Source organism: Coloeus monedula, assembly GCF_965178545.1.
Source record: "Coloeus monedula genome assembly, chromosome: 16".
Taxonomy (NCBI): Eukaryota; Metazoa; Chordata; class Aves; order Passeriformes; family Corvidae; genus Coloeus; species Coloeus monedula.
In genome coordinates, this window is record NC_138796.1 from 6,276,109 (window position 1) to 6,293,308 (window position 17,200).

Here is a 17,200-nt window from a genome sequence, read left to right on the forward strand (position 1 = left end):
AGCACTGCCTAGAGAGACCTTCACCATCAGATGGGGGGGGCTAAGCCCTGCAAAGGTCAAAGGAAGGAAGGAAGGATGCTCAAGTCCTGACTATAAACAGGGAGAAGTCGGGGCAGTGCAGGAAATGCTGAGCAGCTCCGATGGCCACGCTTGGCCTTGCTGTGACATCTGTGTGTGCATGGGCAAACCTGGCTGTGACACCAGACTGTGACACCCAGCCAGGGGAGCAGGCAGCTCTGCCAGCGGGTGCCCACCCAGGGAAGGGGCTCTGGAGCTGCAGAAGGACTCACCCTTCCCCCCTCTCCCCCAGCTGCCAACACACATTTCCTTTTCTCCCCTCAAGGCTGGATTCTGCATTTACCATCATTCACCACCACTCCAGCATGAGAGGAAATCCCCTCAGCCTTCCCCCCCATCCTAGTTCCCATTTAAAGGAGCAACTGGAAACCATTTTCTATCCCATCAAGTTTTTCCTCAGGAGCACATGGAACAGATTAAGCTGTTCCAGGAGGGTCAAATGGGTTTTTGCCTTACGACCTGGGGAGTTTTCACCGGCACAGGCTGGGATCTGGCCCCACTCCCTGGCATTTTCCCAGCACCAGGCTGGCACAGGCAGGGGATGGGAGGACAAGGTCTCGGCTGTAAGGAAAGCACACAGGTGAAAGCCAGAGTGCACAAATTTATTTACAAAAATTCAAATTACAATATAATACAGGAACTTTTTACACACAATATTAGAACTGTTTACTACCAGAATGTAAAGAAAAATATTTTTTGGTTTTTTTTCTCCTTTTTTTTTTTTTAATAAACCACCTATTTATTTTCAGCTATTGTTATACAAAGTTGCAGAACATGCACATCTTTACAGGTCTTTTTTTTAATACAATGTTTTGCTAAGTGCAAATACTAAGTTTCTCTCTCCACCTTTAAGGCAAGTAAATGGGACACTGCAATTAGCTGTAAGAAGTACCTGTTATGGGATCAGCCTGGGCACAGCAACCTCCTCGTTGCCTTCAAAACCTTTTAACAAGCAGTTCCAAAGACTGGGCAGGAGGGAAAATGGGATGCAGGAGTTAAGAGACCAGGTCAAGGCTGGATTGGGTGGCTTGGTAAGTTTTGGGCTTTTTTTTAAAAAATAAATCAACACAGATTCAGAAACAATTTGAGATCTCCTGGGTTAGAGGGGAGAAGCAGCCATGTGCTTGGGCTGCAAATTTTTGGTGCAGTGGGTGTTTCCTTGGGGAGAGGAGCAGTGCTGGGAGTGCTGGGCAGGGTGCCCCTGCACATCACAGACCAAGCACTGATTTATCTCCTCTTGGACACAAATAAGCCCTTGGCTTTGGTGGGGGACACAGGGAATCCTCTCTTCCCTCTATATCCTCCAGGCTCCTCCAGGGCCACAACAGCTGTGCCAGGGCAGCAGTGACCCCGATGGATCACGGTCACCAACCTCCCCTTGCCCCCTCTGCTGACACCTCTCCAGCCCCTCGCTCCACGTCCGCACTTCCCTCCACCAAGGCTCAGTTCTCCACGCCCACACATCCCTGGACATGCACAAAAAGATAGGACTGGACCACCATTTTTTGCTGGATGACTGACCATCCTATTTCCTTCATAGTTTGGGCCACTGGTTCAGCAGCTGAGCTGTGCCCTGGCTGCTGCCCCGACTCCACTGCCTGATCCTTCCTGCACTCACCGGGAAGGGCAAATACATGCCTTGGAGAGTCTGGAGGGCTCATCCAAACCAGCCCTTGAGCCCAGAAAATCTCACCTATTAAACAAACAGGATTCCATTTCCATAAGGGAAGCCACCACTGCTTCTTCTGACCTGGGTCTGTTTACTCAGCAGCTGTAACAAAGCCCTCCCTCCCCAAACCCTACGGGATTTCTGCTCCTGGCTGCAGGAATCGGGCGCTGCAAGGCAGGATTTAAACCTGGTCAAAGCCCAGCTGAGCAGCAAGTAATAAAGCTCCTGCAGCCCCCAGACTGCTGCCAGGAATAAACTAATTCAAAATAGAAAATTCCAGCAGCAAGGGAATAGCAGATGGTTATTAATGCTAGAGAGGCCACAGCACAGAGGAGCCAGAGTGCTCCACAGGGAACATTCGACCCACAGGCAACAGGAAAAACACTCAGCTCCAAAAGGCATGGAAGTCCTCCTGTCTGGGAGACCTTCCTGGGGAGAACAGTCCCCAAATGCTGTCCCAGGCCCCTGTCCAGGAGCATCCCACCGATACCCTGTGTCCAGCGCTCCCTGCACACCCGAGGGGATCCGGGGTCCTGGAATGCTGCACGTGGGGCTTTGGCAGAAGCTGTGAGGTGGAGACAGGGAATTTTACCTGAAAAGAAAACAAATAAACCCACAAAACACCTGGATGCTGAAATAGAGGGGGGAATAACAGGAGGGGGAAATGCACTCAGAGAGTTCCCAGCAGGACAGAACAGGATGAAGGCCAGAACAAAACATTTGGAGAACAACAACACAACTGGGCTGCTAAAAGCTAGCCCAACATTCCTGGGAAGAGGGGTTTTTTCCACTCCAACCATTTTCTTTTCTAGACAGGGCCTGTACCAGACAGCACAGCCCAAGGGCTGTGGAGAAAGGGCTTTGTGCCACCCTTCTCTCACAGCCCAGCACTGCACTCCCCACTTCTCACACGGAAGTTTTGCTTTTTCCCTCACTTCCTCAGCCCAGCAATACTCAAGTTTAACTTTTAACATGCTTTTCCAAAGCCAATTATGCTGACATACACATTTTCATGAGTTATTTGGTGCTGTGGAAGCAGCCAGGTTCCTGCAGCATGAGGCTACAGCTGCCCATTGGGTTGTGGGGGGTTTGGGTATGGGGGCTCCCAGCTTGCTGCAGCTATGGGGAACATTCCTGATTTTCCTACCACAGGACACATCACTGCCTGCATGTCTATCTGGCTGTTTCCCAGGCAGTTTTTGCAATAAAGGGCACAGCTTTGGCAACCCAGGTGGTTCCAGCAGCTGTCTGAGCACTGCCAGAAGCTGGGGGAGGTTTGGAACACCAGATGAGAACGGCAAAGCAAAGGCCACATTTCAGAAGCTGAGGGGCACACACCTCTGGGGGGAAAAACTGAGCCCTTCAAAGGGGGTGAGTTCAGTCCAGCCAAAGATTTGGATGCCCAAATCTCCTGTTACTTCCTAACACTCCCATCCAGAACAGGGCTCTGGGCTTCCTACCAAGATCTTGGCAATGGGACAGCTGCTGCAGCCCCTCACTCTGCTTGGAGAGTGAGGAATACTAAAAATGCTACATTGACTTGCTTTTGAACAGTTAATTTCTGCTGGGAGGTGGCAGCAGGATACAGGGATGCTGGAGAACACAGGAACCCCAGCCCTGTGCCTCTCCACAGATAGGAGGGCTGGGGCAGCTGCCTTATGTTAACCTCACTCCTGAAGGTCTTACTCGGATGCCAAGTGTCTCCTCCCTTCCCCCAAGACTCACTTTGCTGCTCTGGCCAGCAGGAAGGCAGGATTTTTGGAAATTCCCCAAGGAACAGCTGTATCCCTGTGATCCACAAAGTCTCACTTTTCTTCCCAACAGCTGCCTGAACAGGCTTTATCAAAACAAGCATCTGGATGCCCAGCACATGGGGGAATTCCACCCCTGGGAAATGTAGCACCAAACCCTGTTGCAGCACAGGTTGAAATGTTGGATCACAAAGGTTTGGAGAAGCCCTAGAGAGGGTGCAGTGCAGGGACATGGAGTCCCCTGGCTGCTGGCTAAACCCCAGAGGGGCTGGAGTGGGGAAGGGGTGACGTTACGGGGTGGCTTTGCCCTGCAGTGCCTCTGCCAAGTGTTGCTGGGGGCAGGTCAGAACCGGTGCCGGGGCTGAGGGCCAAAGTGCATAGGCAGGTTGTGCTCCAGCTGCACGTTGATCTGGGGAAAGTCAAAGTTCACCCTCATGTTGGGCAGGGGGGGCACGTAGGGAGCGGGGATGGGGCCGATGTTGAGGGGGATGTTGTTGTACATGGGGCGCACGGGAGGGAGAGGGAACGGGGGGTGCACGAAGGGGTACGGGGGCATCCGGGGCTGGTGGAAGTTCTGAGGAACCGGTCTGGGGATGACTTCAATTCTCTGGATTTTCTCCACGGGCTTTTCCACGGGAGGGCCAATGCGCTTGAAGCTGTTCTCTGCACAGGGAGGAGAGCAAAGAACAGTCACCCCACAAACCAAACTCCCCGAGCTCAGTCCACGGTGTGACATTTGCCATCGGCATCCCCCATTCCCAGCACATTCCACAGCATCACTGCTGGCCCTTCCCTTGCTCCAGGAGCCACAGAACGCAGTGTGAGCTCTCCAGGCTGGCTCCTTTCACCAACACCATCCCACAAAGGGGAATATTTCCTTCAGTGGGATGTCAGGCAGCCCCTGTACTCCCCAAGACACAGCTCAGAGGTTTTGCTGCCCCTCAGCCACTTTGCCAAGCAGAGAAGAGATATCCACAACACCAGTGCCACATAAGAGCTGGACACAAATCTTGTGCCTGCTCACAATCCCAGCAGAAGTCTGTAGGCAACAGCACTTTAAAAACAGACCAGTTCCCAGGAGGAACAGAATCCAGTGAAGGTCCAGAGACCCATCAGTAGCTGGGAACCCTGCTGTCCCATCATCCATCCTCAGTCTGATCCTGACTGTGACTTACCCCCATTCTTCTTCCTTTGCTCCTCTTCAGCCTCCTTCTGAATCTCATGGATTATCTTCTCATCATCTTCCTAGAAATCAAGAAATACACCAAGAATCAGTGGGATAATTCCTGCTGCAGCAGCTTTCTGTTCTCTCAATGCTGCTTTTCTTTTCAGCACGTTTTCACGGGGAAAACCAAAAAAGATTAATTTGGCTGAATCATCTTTGTTTGGGGCTGGCCTAGATTTACCCAAAAGCAAAGCTGTGATGAGGGAACTGCAGCAGCACAAATAATCTGCACTCTATGGAGTATGACCAAGATGCTTGGATCAGCTTTCCAGGAAGATCAGCACTAAAATTCATTGACTTGATGGAAACCAGAGAACTGCGACCCAGCTCCACCCCTCTGAAGAGCTGTTAATCTTTTAAATGGCAATAGTCTATTAAATATTTACATTATACTAGCACTTGTAGAGTTTTTGGCCCAACAGCTGGAATTAACACAACTTAAATCCTGGCTCTAGTAGCTAAATGGTGCCATTTAGATCTTATCTGTAACTCTGAGAAGGGCATAAATCGAAATATGTTTCTTTAATGTTTGCCTAGAGGTTATAGCAAGAATATTCAGAGCTGCTGCTCACTGAGAATCAAGGATAAGCCAGAAATTGAAATTGTTCTGCCTCTCATCAGCTTCAGTTCTCTTAACTCAAAAGAGCATCAGTGAGATCCAACGATGCAGTGAAGCCTCAGGTGAGTTTCTGCATGTCTGTGGGGATGAAACCAAATGTGGAGATTTCAGGGAGAGCAGCGAAACCTCCAGGACAGTGTTTGGAACCCTGAGCTCCAAAGAACCCCACAGGGCACAAGACTCTGCTTGTTTTAGTCACCCTAATTTCAGTACTGCCAAAACACAAATTTCTTCCTGAACACTCGTAACGTGAAAAATATCCCTTATTTTGAAGAGTGCTCTGGAACTAAATCCAAAATATGCTTCGTGCATGCAGCTACACTGGAAGCTTTTTAAGCTTCCCAGTCCCCAGCTGACAGTCCTGCACATGTAGAGCCTGGGAAGCTTGTGGAAAAGTCCCCTCCTCCACCACCAGATAAGGTTTCCCTGGGAGACTGAAGTTATCTTAATGTGCAGAAAGCCAAAAACTCAATACTTCCCTCCCTTTTATTATTCTGTGAGTCAATGGTTAAAATTAAGACTTTCCAGGACATGTCTTTTTTTTTTCCTTTCCCAAGCAGGCTGCTTGCATGGACTGTTAATTACAGCCTATCTGTCTCCATAAAAGCTGCTGAAGAATGGCTCTTCTGAGCTTATATGGAATGCCTAACTACGCCCCAAGTATCCATCTTCCCAGCTGGAAAACCACCTGGGCATGCTCCACAGGCAACCAAACATCCCCTGCTCTTTTGCTGCCCCAGCAGCACTCTCAAAGCTTGGTTTCGAAGTTTTAAGACTTCATTTGTTTTTCACTTCTCAGACTTTTTTTTTTTGGCAATGCTGTTGAAAATGGACACAGCCACCACGCCCATTTTATTGCCACTTACTGGAAAAGATGCACCTGAAGGTTTATATGACAAGAAATATATTTCAAGCTCAGCTGAGCAAGATCACCCAGTACCTCCTTTCCTCACACAAAGGCATAAACCTCACCTTGAAGCCTAGAAATGTGGCCTTTAAGTTAACAAAATACTGTTACTTTAGTCTAAGTCTGTGATCAGAGAGTAAACTCCTCCCTGAGAGGGTGGGGAGGCCCTGGCACAGGGCACAGAGAAGCTGTGGCTGCTCCATCCCTCCAAGTGTCCAAGGCCAGGATGGGGCTTGGAGCAACCTGGGCTAGTGGAAGATGTCCCTGCCCATGGCAGGGGATGGAACAAGACGATCTTAAAAGTCCTTTCCAACAAAATCTATGATTAACCCTGTGAAATGGTGCTTCCCAGGGACACCCCCTTCCGGTCACCACTCCTGCTGCTGCAGCTCTGCTCAGTAGTGCACAAAACTGGACACATCAAACACAACTTTACCAGACCCTCCTGCAGCCAGGGCTGCTCCAGCCTCCCAGTTTAAACTGCAGCTGACCTCCCTCTCACGGGGCTGGACACATCCATCTGCCCCGGGGCTGAAGCCAGCTGCACTCACCCGAGGTGATGCTGGATTCGATTACTGCGGCTCCCAGAGCGCCGGGGGAAACAGGGAACAGCAAACCCCATCTGCCAGACCTCCAAACTGACCCCTAGAGCTCCCTAGGACAACATAAAACCATCTCCCCAAAGTGCAGCAGCCACAGATCCCACTCAGCTTCAGCCCCCTGGGGATTTCAAGAGGAGCACAGCTCACAGCACACCCTGGATGCAAAAACCTGCCAGGAACAGACCTGGATCAGGATGACGAATTCCTGACTAGTTCTGAAACCACAAATCACAGCAGAGCCACAACAAACCGCATCTCCAAGAACAGAACTTATCAGCCCTGTTGCTTCTCTGCTGATAAAAGTGTAATTTCCCATTTGAAGGTTAAGAAGTGCTTACACTTAATCCCACATACCAAGCCTTGGCTTGGAAATTTTTTTTGCACCATTGTCTGAAAGACTAGTATCCATTAATATCAAAAGAATAAAAACAACCTGCACAACAAGCACCTTCCTACTTAAGAGGCTGACATTAAATTTGGCAAGTGATGAATACACAGCACAGTTCAATACCTGCAGTATTTAGGAAAGATCCACATCCCAGATGGAACAAAACAATTGAGGATATGTAAACAGCAAGGTAATTTTTGGACGTTCTGAAAGAAAGCCGATGCTGCAAGTTCTGCCTAATACGTATTGTGCAGGTCAGAAAAAAAACCCAAACCAACAAGTCCTGGTGCTATTTTAGTGAATCTTGCAAAACGCTTCTAATTCTTTGAAAGCAAAGGCTGTTTTTTAATACTATAGTAATTAGAGAGATGACAGATTCATCGAGGGGTAAAGCACCCACACCAAAAATTAAGATTTCATTAGCACACGTATGGCTGGTTTTGTGGTGAGAAACCTTTTAGCATCACATGGGGTGGAGGCTGCAGAAGGATTTCAAAAGCTTCTTGTGTCCGTTTCCCTGCGCGGGTTCAAGTCCCTTAATAAAGGATTAGATTATAATTTTAATGGCCTGTTCACAGGCTGTGTGGATTGAAGGCATTTATCTTGTCAAGTTAACAGTCATCTTCCTGTCAGCTGCCTTGCCTTCAGCAAGACAAAAAAAAAAAAAAAAGAAATAAAGAAGAAAAAAGCAACCTCCCAACCCTAGGGGGATTGGGGGGGGGGGGGGTCTCAGCACTGGGCAGTTTTTTGAGCAAAGATGTAACTTGGCTTTTCTGCCAGAGAGGAAATGCAGGGCAACGCTACAACGTGGCCCTTCCCCACACTCTGCTGCATCACGGGAGAAGGGAGGTGGCCAAGAGGAAAATGCAAAGGATCTCTGAGATGCATTCACCCTTTTTATCTGCAGAAAGCAGACGTGGTCATTAACAGCAGCTGTGTTTTCAAGAGACAAAACAGGACCGAGCTTTGCCCCAGACCCAGCAGCGGGATGCTCTGTGCAGGAGCCATTCCGTCCTGTAGCCAAGGAAAACAAATGCTCATCCCTGGCCAGTGTGGGAGCCTGCCCTTGCCATCCCCCAGCTGGGAAAGGATCTCGGCATTCTCCTTTCAGCCCTCTCCCATTGAATCCAGGGAATGCGGCGAGCACGGAGCCAATCACAGCAGAACGGATGGCTCGGCCTGTGGACGGATTAGCCAAGGAGCAGGGCTGGGTTGCTAAGAGAGGCACCTTTTCATGCCAGGGAGGCCTGTTACAACAATGCTGCTGCAGAGGAGCCTCACCCAGCATCCACACAGGGCCCTGCCACAAGCAGAAAGAGCTGCTGGAGAAACAAACTGCCCTTGGGAACGAGAAAACACAGCAGCAAAGGAGATAAAAGCTCAGCAAATCACACAGAGACAACCTCCCCCCAAATAAAACCTCCTCTGCCCAGAACAAAAGTGCCATCCAGGGAACTTTAGAAAGCTCTGTTTTTATCTCCTGCGCTTCTCGTTATCTCTAATTATTAAGTGTCACCGGGAAGCGGCTGCCACCTCCTGAAAAGAGGGAAAACAAGAATCCTGGTGACTATTTCTGGGCTCTGCAACCCCTCCCCTACTTTAGAAAGTGCTTCACCACCGTTGCCTCCCCCTTTCTGCCTCTTTACTGCTTTCTTTTTTCCACGTATGTGTGGCCGCAGCCGTTCCTAATAAACTTGAAATGATTTTTCACGACAGAGGCTTCCAAAGGACTAAGGGGTTTTGTTTCAAATCATTCCCAGATCAGCTGTGGAGAGCCTGAGCAAGAACAGGCATCGGCTGTCTCCAGCGTGCTCCTCCATGCAGCAGGAAGCAGGGATAAAAGCAGGCTGTGTTGTAACTGGAACAGGGCATCTGCAGTGCTGCAGGAAAAGGGGGGCCGGGATGGGGACGAAGCACACGCTGGCGTTCAAGAAATGTAGAGTTATTTTAGCAACAGGCATTCCATATTGATGGCTTTCTGTGAATTCCCCGGATTAGCCATATGCTTATGATTGAGGCATTTTATAGCAGTCAAAAAAACCCCAAACCCACCACAAACCCCACATCCTAAATTTAGGGGGAGCTTCCCCCCCCCTCCAAATCCTAAAGGCAGCACTGTGCACTTCATGCATTTCCTTGATGCATTTGAAGTTTTATACAGTCTTCTCTCAACATCATCTTTTTATAACACTGGAAGGAGGGATAATTGCAAACACCTCATGATGATTAGTCTGTTGCTTTGAACTTTAACGATGGGCCTTTGGGAGGGTTTTAAGAGTTTACTGAAAACATCTTAAAACTTTAAAGCCAAAAAAGCCCCTGTGCAATATTACTGATGGCCCAAAGATGAGTATTAAATTCAAAATAATACATTTGAGACCAGAACCTGGTTTACCAAAACAGCCGGAGTGCATTAACCATGTTGCATCCCGGGATTTGTAAGAACTGGATGAAATGCACACAAGCAGCCTTAGGTTTGCTACAGATATTTAGAAATCAGGGCAAACACAGCCCCTGCATCCCAGAGCCAATTCATAGAATCATAAAGTGTCCTGAGTTGGGAGGGATCCACAAGGATCATCCAGTCCAACTCCTGGCCCTGCACAGACACCCCAACAATCCCACCCTGTGCCTCAAGAGTGTTGTCCAAATGCTCCTGGAGCTCTGGCAGCCTTGGGGCCGTGACCATTCCCTGGGGAGCCTGGTCAGTGCCTGACCACCCTCTGGGGGAAGAACCTTTTCCCAATATCCAACCTAAACCGCCCTGACACAGCTCCAGCCATTCCCTTGGGTCCTGTCCCTGCTCACAGGGAGCAGAGACCGGAGCTGCCCCTGTGCTGCCCCTTGCGAGGAGCTGCAGCCCCGATGAGTCTCCCCTCAGTCTCCTCCAGCAGAACAAACCGAGTAGCCTCAACCACTCCTCATACAGCTTCCCCTCAAGGCCCTCCACCATCTCTCCTCTGAATGCTTTCTTTAAGCATTAAAGGATCCTTAAAGGAGCTTTATTCCCACTGCTCCTTCCTGAGCTTTGTCGCTGGCAATGTTGCATCAGCCCCTCCTGCAGAGCAGAGCCAGAGCCCACGTGGACTCTGGGACATGAGGATTTTTGGCCAAGCAGCTTCCTGGGAAGGGCTCCTGGCACCTCCTACAGGGGTGCGGAGCACCCGTTAGTTCCAGAAGAAATGCAGGGATTAAACAATTCCTGCCTGGCCCCCCTGGAAGCTGCTCACCACAGCCCAACTGCAGCTTGTCTCAGAGCCAGCAAATATTGCACTGATACTTTTAAATCAGACTCCAGCCTGATTACAGCTTAGGGACAAGATTTTAACTAACCTTTAATTATGGGAAATTTTGAAGCCTCTGCTTTACTCTCTCAAGATCATTTGAGACAGAGACTAACAGATGCTGCCATTCCTAGAGGACTGCCTTTAATTTGTTTTTAACCCAAGCTAATGAATAGGTTTACTTACACTTTCACAAGAATTGTTTCAGACTCAGAAAACATTAAACATTTGGAAAAGAACAAAAGTTCCCTATTTTAAAGAAACCTGAATTTTGCTGTAAATAATAGGGATTTAGATTCAAACCAGATCCTTCAAAGGTCATGCCTTGGATGGACATTATCCCTGGCAAAGGACAGAACACTACTGATGCAATGGTCTTTTGCTCTTTCAAATCTCCGTGTCAAGACTCAAATTCCTGTTCTGTCTTTACATCCACCAGGGTAACTCCTGTTTCCATGTCCCATATGAGAGCAAGATCACCATAGAGGGGTTGGGTTGGTGTGCCTAAGCTCCTTATGAGGGAGGACTGTGCACACAGGTACCCACCATCATTTCAGCTTCAAGCCAACAGTTGAGTTTTGTGTTACTCTTCGCACTGCAGCAAGGACAGTCACCCAGCTTCACCTCCCCAGCCCACCAGCACTCTACCATCCAAAAAATAATCAAATAATAAAAGAGCAGGCAGTGCCAGCTCTGTGCTGACAGTGGGAAATTTTTCTTTGCCACAACATTGGTTAATTAGAGAGGTGGAAAGGGCCTGGTGACAGTGGCCTCTTTGTGCTGCTTATTTATTTATTTATTTGAAAGTACAGTACGAGCTTTTTTGAGAGGCCTCATGTTTTCTCTGGCTCTGAACAAATGCCATCCCCCAGCACAATCAGCAGCCTGACGGGAACAACGGATGCCAGCGCTGCCGAGCCCTGAATCGCATCCTGCTGGAAAATGGGGAGGAGTGGGACAGGAATCCAGGAAACTCAGAACCAGGTGTCAGAAACGCTACAGGGGTGCCTGCATGGAGGTGTCTGTGTGTAGTTTAACAGCTCACATTGACAGGATAATGGAGGGAATAAAAGCAGGCAAGCGGAAGACTTGGAAGCTTATGCTGGTTGTGACATTGCTGGGAGATCCCCAAGAGTCTGGAGGTAGAAGGGAGAGATTTAGAGTAGCTTTTCCCTGGCTCTGTGCAGATGCAGGATTGTGCATATTCCCTGAAGAAAGGGGGGCTGGGAGCAGCCTGGAAAGCTGCAGAGACTCAAGACAAAGAACCACTAGGAAAAAGGAAGCTCAGGCAAGCCCTGGGAAGGCAGATCCACATTCATGTTGCTCTACAGCTTTGCTAAAATCAGGAAATTCAACTCCTGCTCCTTCCAGCACTCCTGGATTTACAGTATTGAAGACCTCTATTTACAGAGATTTACTTGCTGCAGCAAGTTTTCCCAAGCCTGTCACAGATAGGAGCTGTATTAAATTACTACAGCTTCTCTCACAGCTCACTCCACGCTTCAGCTCTCCCTCTGCAGCTGTTGACAACAGCCCTGAGAATGGACCCAACTACAACTCTGGGCTTGCAGGCAGTTTTCTGATGGATGCATTTCTGTGACAGGATGCACAGCCAGCAGTCAGATCATCTGGGCACCAAAACCACAATTCCCCTTGCCTCCAGATGCCAAGCCATGCCAACACCATCTCAGCTGCAAAAGTAGGAATGAGTCCCAATACTCCCAATGCTGGCTACTGTGCTTGGTGCCAGCACTTGCTCCCCACCAGCTCCTTCCACAAGCCTCGCTCTCCAGAACAGCACTCAGAGCACTTCCAGCCAAAGCCCTCATCTGACAGGAGCTGTTTTTCCCTAAAGCAACACCAGCTCCTTCCAAGCTGCGGTCAGATGTGACTCTGTGCTGTTGCAGGATCCCAGTGTGGTTTTTTAGCTGCCTTGGGAAAGGAAAAAAGTTGTGCTGGCTAAAACCATTTTCCCCCGGTGGAACGTGTGTACTTCAGTGCGCCGGTGTGGACGGTGATTGAAACTGGGGTGAGAATCATTCACAAAAATCCTTTGTTACTTACTGTGGGGTCTGTCCAGAGGGAGCACTTGGCACAGTCCTGGCAGGGTGCCCCAGGAGAGCGGGGGTGCTGGCAGAAGTGGTCGTAGCCGTTGATGGCAGCCCGGCAGAGGTAGCACATCTGGGCGCCGCAGCGGCACGACATGCGGTTACAGCCCTCCGACTTAATCAGGCCCGTCCCACACTTGTGGCATTTCCTAATCCGGGCAGCTGTCATCTTCTCCTCTCTGCAAGAAGAGGGAGAATTAGCAAAGGGGTCTTTGCACTCACCAGCATGTGGTAAAATTACTGTTACACTACCCCAGTGAGGCTTTAACCCCCTTCTCTTTCCTCTTACTCCATCCCCAAGTCCACCACTGTTCCAAGGAGATCTGGGCTCAGCTCCACTTGGAGCCAGCCCATGACAACTCAAGAACAAAATAAGTGAAAAAAGTCAATCACTGGCTGCATGCTGCAGCCCTGATCCTGGTTTCCATGAGAGCCAAAGCACCAGGCTCTGGCTTGGGAGGAATTTGAGATGCAAGTTCAAGGGCCAAAGGGCACATGGAAGCTTGAGTTGGCTGAAGGAAAATAAAGCCAAGGAAATAAAGTTCAGGAAAAGCAAACACTTGGCTGTCACCTCTAGCTTTTATGTTTGCCTGTTGCTCTGGCTACAAAGTTGCCATGACCATATATTTCTTTTCCAAGCCTGGCTGCTATGCTCCAGATTTACTTGGTGGTTGTTAAATTTAAATCAGTAACTGAAAAACAATCACATTTCCCCACAGAGGCTTTTTCTTTTCTCTAAGATTCCCTACATACGTTTTCCAGAGGTTATTGCTTTAGGTTTAAGAGATGGGTTTTCATCTAACAGAGCACAAGTGGGAATCCAGGACAAAGCTCAATCCCTGCTCCCAAGGGACACCCTGGCAGTGACACACACTCCAGCGCAGGCTCAGCTCACAGCAAGACTATTTTGGCACAGAAATGAAGAAAAGCTCGGTCATTTAATTAAAAGACTTAAGAATATAAATTATCATCCTGAGGGCCAATTTTCTGACCACTGGAGATCACGTTGCACTTTAATTCACAACCTAGAAGTGAAATTTGATGACAGAACAGCAGAGCCAGTGTGTTTTCATGGAGGGAAGCACAGTTCTCCTGGCACTGGGGAAGGATCATCCCTAGCCAGGCATCTCCACCCAGCTGCTTCAGTGCATCTGCAAAGTTCACATAGGTTTGGGAGATGGCAGGGAGGTATTTTTGAGGACCACAGCAGCGAACCAGGCTACAGCACTGGCCCACAAACTGCTCCATCAGCACAGCCAGAGGAGCAGGGAGCAGGGAACAGTGAGGTGGGAACTTCCTGGCCTTGCAGACACCCAAGGTTCCCACACAGTTCTACCCAGCACAACCTGCACCCAGGCATGTGGAGATGTGCTAAGAATAGACACAAAAACCCAACTTGAGAGTGACTTTCCTCGGAGCTGCAGCTGCTCTTCCCTCTGCCACTCAACAGGATGCTGTCAATGCAAATTTTTTTTTTGGAAACTTTGAGCAAGGCAGGAAGTTTGGCCTGAACTCCAGCTGTGCTTCCCTTTCCTTACGCAGGGCTTCAAAAGGAAGTTTTTATTGTATCAGGCAGTTATCTATCCACAGACACAATCTGCTGAACGTTTTGAAACTGGTATTTTTTTCCTTATTAGGGGCATGACAACTCGTTCCTCCTCCCTCTCATCCCTCTTTCCTACAGGGCAAGGATCAGCGAAGAAAAGTCAAATCTGTAAAGATTTTGTTCTGAATTAGGGACTGTGGGATGAGCAAACAAGAGTCATTCAAATCCCAGTGGTGGAGCTTTCCAACCTCTACTCAAGCCAGACAGACTCTAAATCAGAGAGGAAAGGATTGGGCAGCATGTGCAAGTCCCACTTGGCTGCACCAGACATTTAGCTCCATGGATGAAAATTCCCTTGTTTCCTAAATGCAGAGGATTTTGTCATTTACTGTAGGCAAGAGAGTAATCAAACTGCAAAAGATTTTAGGGTAACAGCCAGGATTTACATCTGCATATTTCAAAATGTGACTCCACTTTGTAACAATTCCTACAAACTGGTTAGAAACAGGCACAAGCTTCTGGAAGAAAACACATCCTCTCCCAAAAAGCACCAGCTGAGCAAACAGTGCAGGTCGCCACTCCAGATTTTCAAAGGGTAGTAACGACCTACTTCGACTCAATCCACTCTTCTGCCTCCATACACCACCTCCCTCCTCCCCCCAGCAATGCTAATGGGGGTTTCTCACCTCGGAGAAGGACCAGGTGCCAGCCTGCAGACACTGGGCCAGCCAGAGGAGCAGGCCGGGCTGGTGACAACTTTCCCACGTTCTCAAATTACCGGCTGGATTTGCTGCCAAGTATCTTTCACAGACAGAAATCCCATCCTGGGAGCCGTCTGACCCCTCAGCTCTGGCATCCCCAGGACCTCTCCTGGGGAAGGTAGTGCCAGCCAGCAGAAACTGAGGGACAATGTGCTGTGATTCCCAGTTCACCCACCTCCCTGTTTTCCCGTGGCTGTGGAGCCTCACTTACATGGATGTCCTGTATTTGATGTCATCCTTCTCAGCCAGCTGCTCACAGGTGAGGTTCATGTGCTCCTTCCACAGCCCCTGGCACTTACGACAGGTTTCCTGACGAGAATAACAAACATTAAAGGAAGAAAAAAATTTAAAAAAAAGATCCAATACACCACTAACAGCTTCAAGAACTGTAAAAATTTCCCCATCAAGCTGCGGGTTCTCAGGCAAGGGTGGGGCTGGCAGTATGGTACAGTATCTACAGGTCTGTCCTTCACTGGAGGCCAAAGGCCACAGATAATGGAGCCAAGGGTCTTTCCAAAGCAAAAGAAAATGGATACAAAATGAATCTATAAATCCTAATTCACCTAAAACTCATGGGACAGCCACCAGGTTAACTGGTCACAATCCAGAGGAGACTGCAGAGGTGAAAATGTGGTGCCAAAGGACATCAAGTTCATCTTGGTTTCCTGACCAAAAATCCTTCACCTTCATATAAAGGGCTTCTAATTCTGCTGTTGATGGAAACCTTGCAGTTACATCAAAACCTCAGCTTCACCAAGCATACAAGCAAATATATACAGTTTTGTAAAATCTCCCAAAATAAATAATTAAACAGCTGAAAAACAGAATGTGGACAAACATCCATAAAACTGAGGTGGAATGGTGGAATATGAACAAATATTTACATACTGAATCAGAATATCTGGACTAAACTTAGAGCAAGCGGCTGAACTCTCTTGTTCTTGCAAACTTTTTAGCAACAAGGCTCTAATCCAGGACTGGTACAGCTGCATGGGGCAGGATTGGGAAGGGAGCTTGGACCAACACTGGGGACAGAGTTGATTTTTTCGGTTGGCTGGCCAAAGAAAACAATTTTGTTTTGGGTCAAACAAGGGATTTTCCTTTAATTTGAGGAAGATTAAAAAACATCCAGATCAAACTTGAAAAAAGTACATGTTTTATGATCCAACTGTTTCATCTTCAGGATGGCTGGGGCTCAGGCTCTTAGATCCAACTTTCCCCCTGGCAGGAAAACCCATCTGGCTATGCAGCATCCTCTTCTCCTGAACAGCAGAAAAGGCCCCAAAAGATCTTTGCCCAGCCCTGGTCTCACTATCAGCAAAAGATGTCATCTGCAGAGACAGATCTTATTTGATTGCATTACCTTCATTTCATTTTAATGAAGAAATTGGATGTTTATGTGAGATACGATAGAAGAAAATGCTTCAAGATACACGTAGGCAGCAACACTCTTTTGATCGTGAATCAGACAAACAGGATGAAGGCCAAAGCTTCCAAGGAAGCCACCCTAGGAGGGGGATGCAAAATGGGGACTTGTTTGTATCTGTGCTCGCTGGGAGATGCCCAACTGCTCGTGCTTTCATCTGGAGAATGAAAGGCTCCTGGGCCTGGCTGGTGAGCCGGATGCGTTTGCAGACAGCGGGGAAAGGGCTGGAGCAAGCACGGAGCCAAGCGTGTGACTGCATCCCAAAAGCTCAGCAAAGGATTTTGTGATCGCTCACCTTGCAAATGCACCCCTTGGCAGGCAGGCACTGGTTTTAAGGGGCAGTAAATGCCTCGGGTTCTATTGATTCTCATGAATCATTCATCACACCCTGTCTTTCCCCGCTAAAGCTGTTAAAACAGGCACCATTTTGTGTGTGTTTTTGGCAGGCCACATCTGGCTGTTGGCGGCACAGGAGGATCAGACTTGGAGCTGTTCACATACCTCCATGAGGACCCACCTTCCCCTCTATTCCCAACACCTGGCCACATGCCATTCCGAGATCAAAAGTACCTTAGGTTGGTTTTTTTTTTTTTTTTTATGTACACCAAGGGTTAAAAAGAGCCTTTGGAGCCCTGTTACACAGAACCACTTCCACATGCCAGCAACAGAGATTTAACAGCTTTTTGCCAGGAGGGTTGGCACACTTTCCAGCCAGGAGCCTGCTATTCCCAATTACTTAACTCCAGGAGCCTCCTCTGCTGCTGAAACGATGCCCTTCTGAAGCAGATGGTGCCACTTAGACCCTCGTCCCAGGTCATTCCCTTTTGCTCCTGCCT

The 17,200-nt window shown here is 48.7% G+C and overlaps 1 protein-coding gene across 2 annotated transcripts in view; it reads right to left on the reverse strand.

Annotated features, from left to right (window-relative positions):
* Positions 1-671: 671 nt before the first annotated feature.
* RNF216 (ring finger protein 216) overlaps positions 672-17,200 on the reverse strand; it is a 78,044-nt gene continuing 61,515 nt past the window's right edge. For both annotated transcript variants that reach the window (XM_082291798.1, XM_082291797.1), the window contains exons 14-17: positions 15,150-15,247; positions 12,588-12,810; positions 4,674-4,743; positions 672-4,161 (exon numbers count right to left, since the gene is read on the reverse strand). In XM_082291798.1, the coding sequence (XP_082147924.1) occupies positions 3,842-4,161; positions 4,674-4,743; positions 12,588-12,810; positions 15,150-15,247 (711 nt within the window). In that variant the 3' untranslated portion in view covers positions 672-3,841. The remainder of the gene's footprint in view (positions 4,162-4,673; positions 4,744-12,587; positions 12,811-15,149; positions 15,248-17,200) is intronic.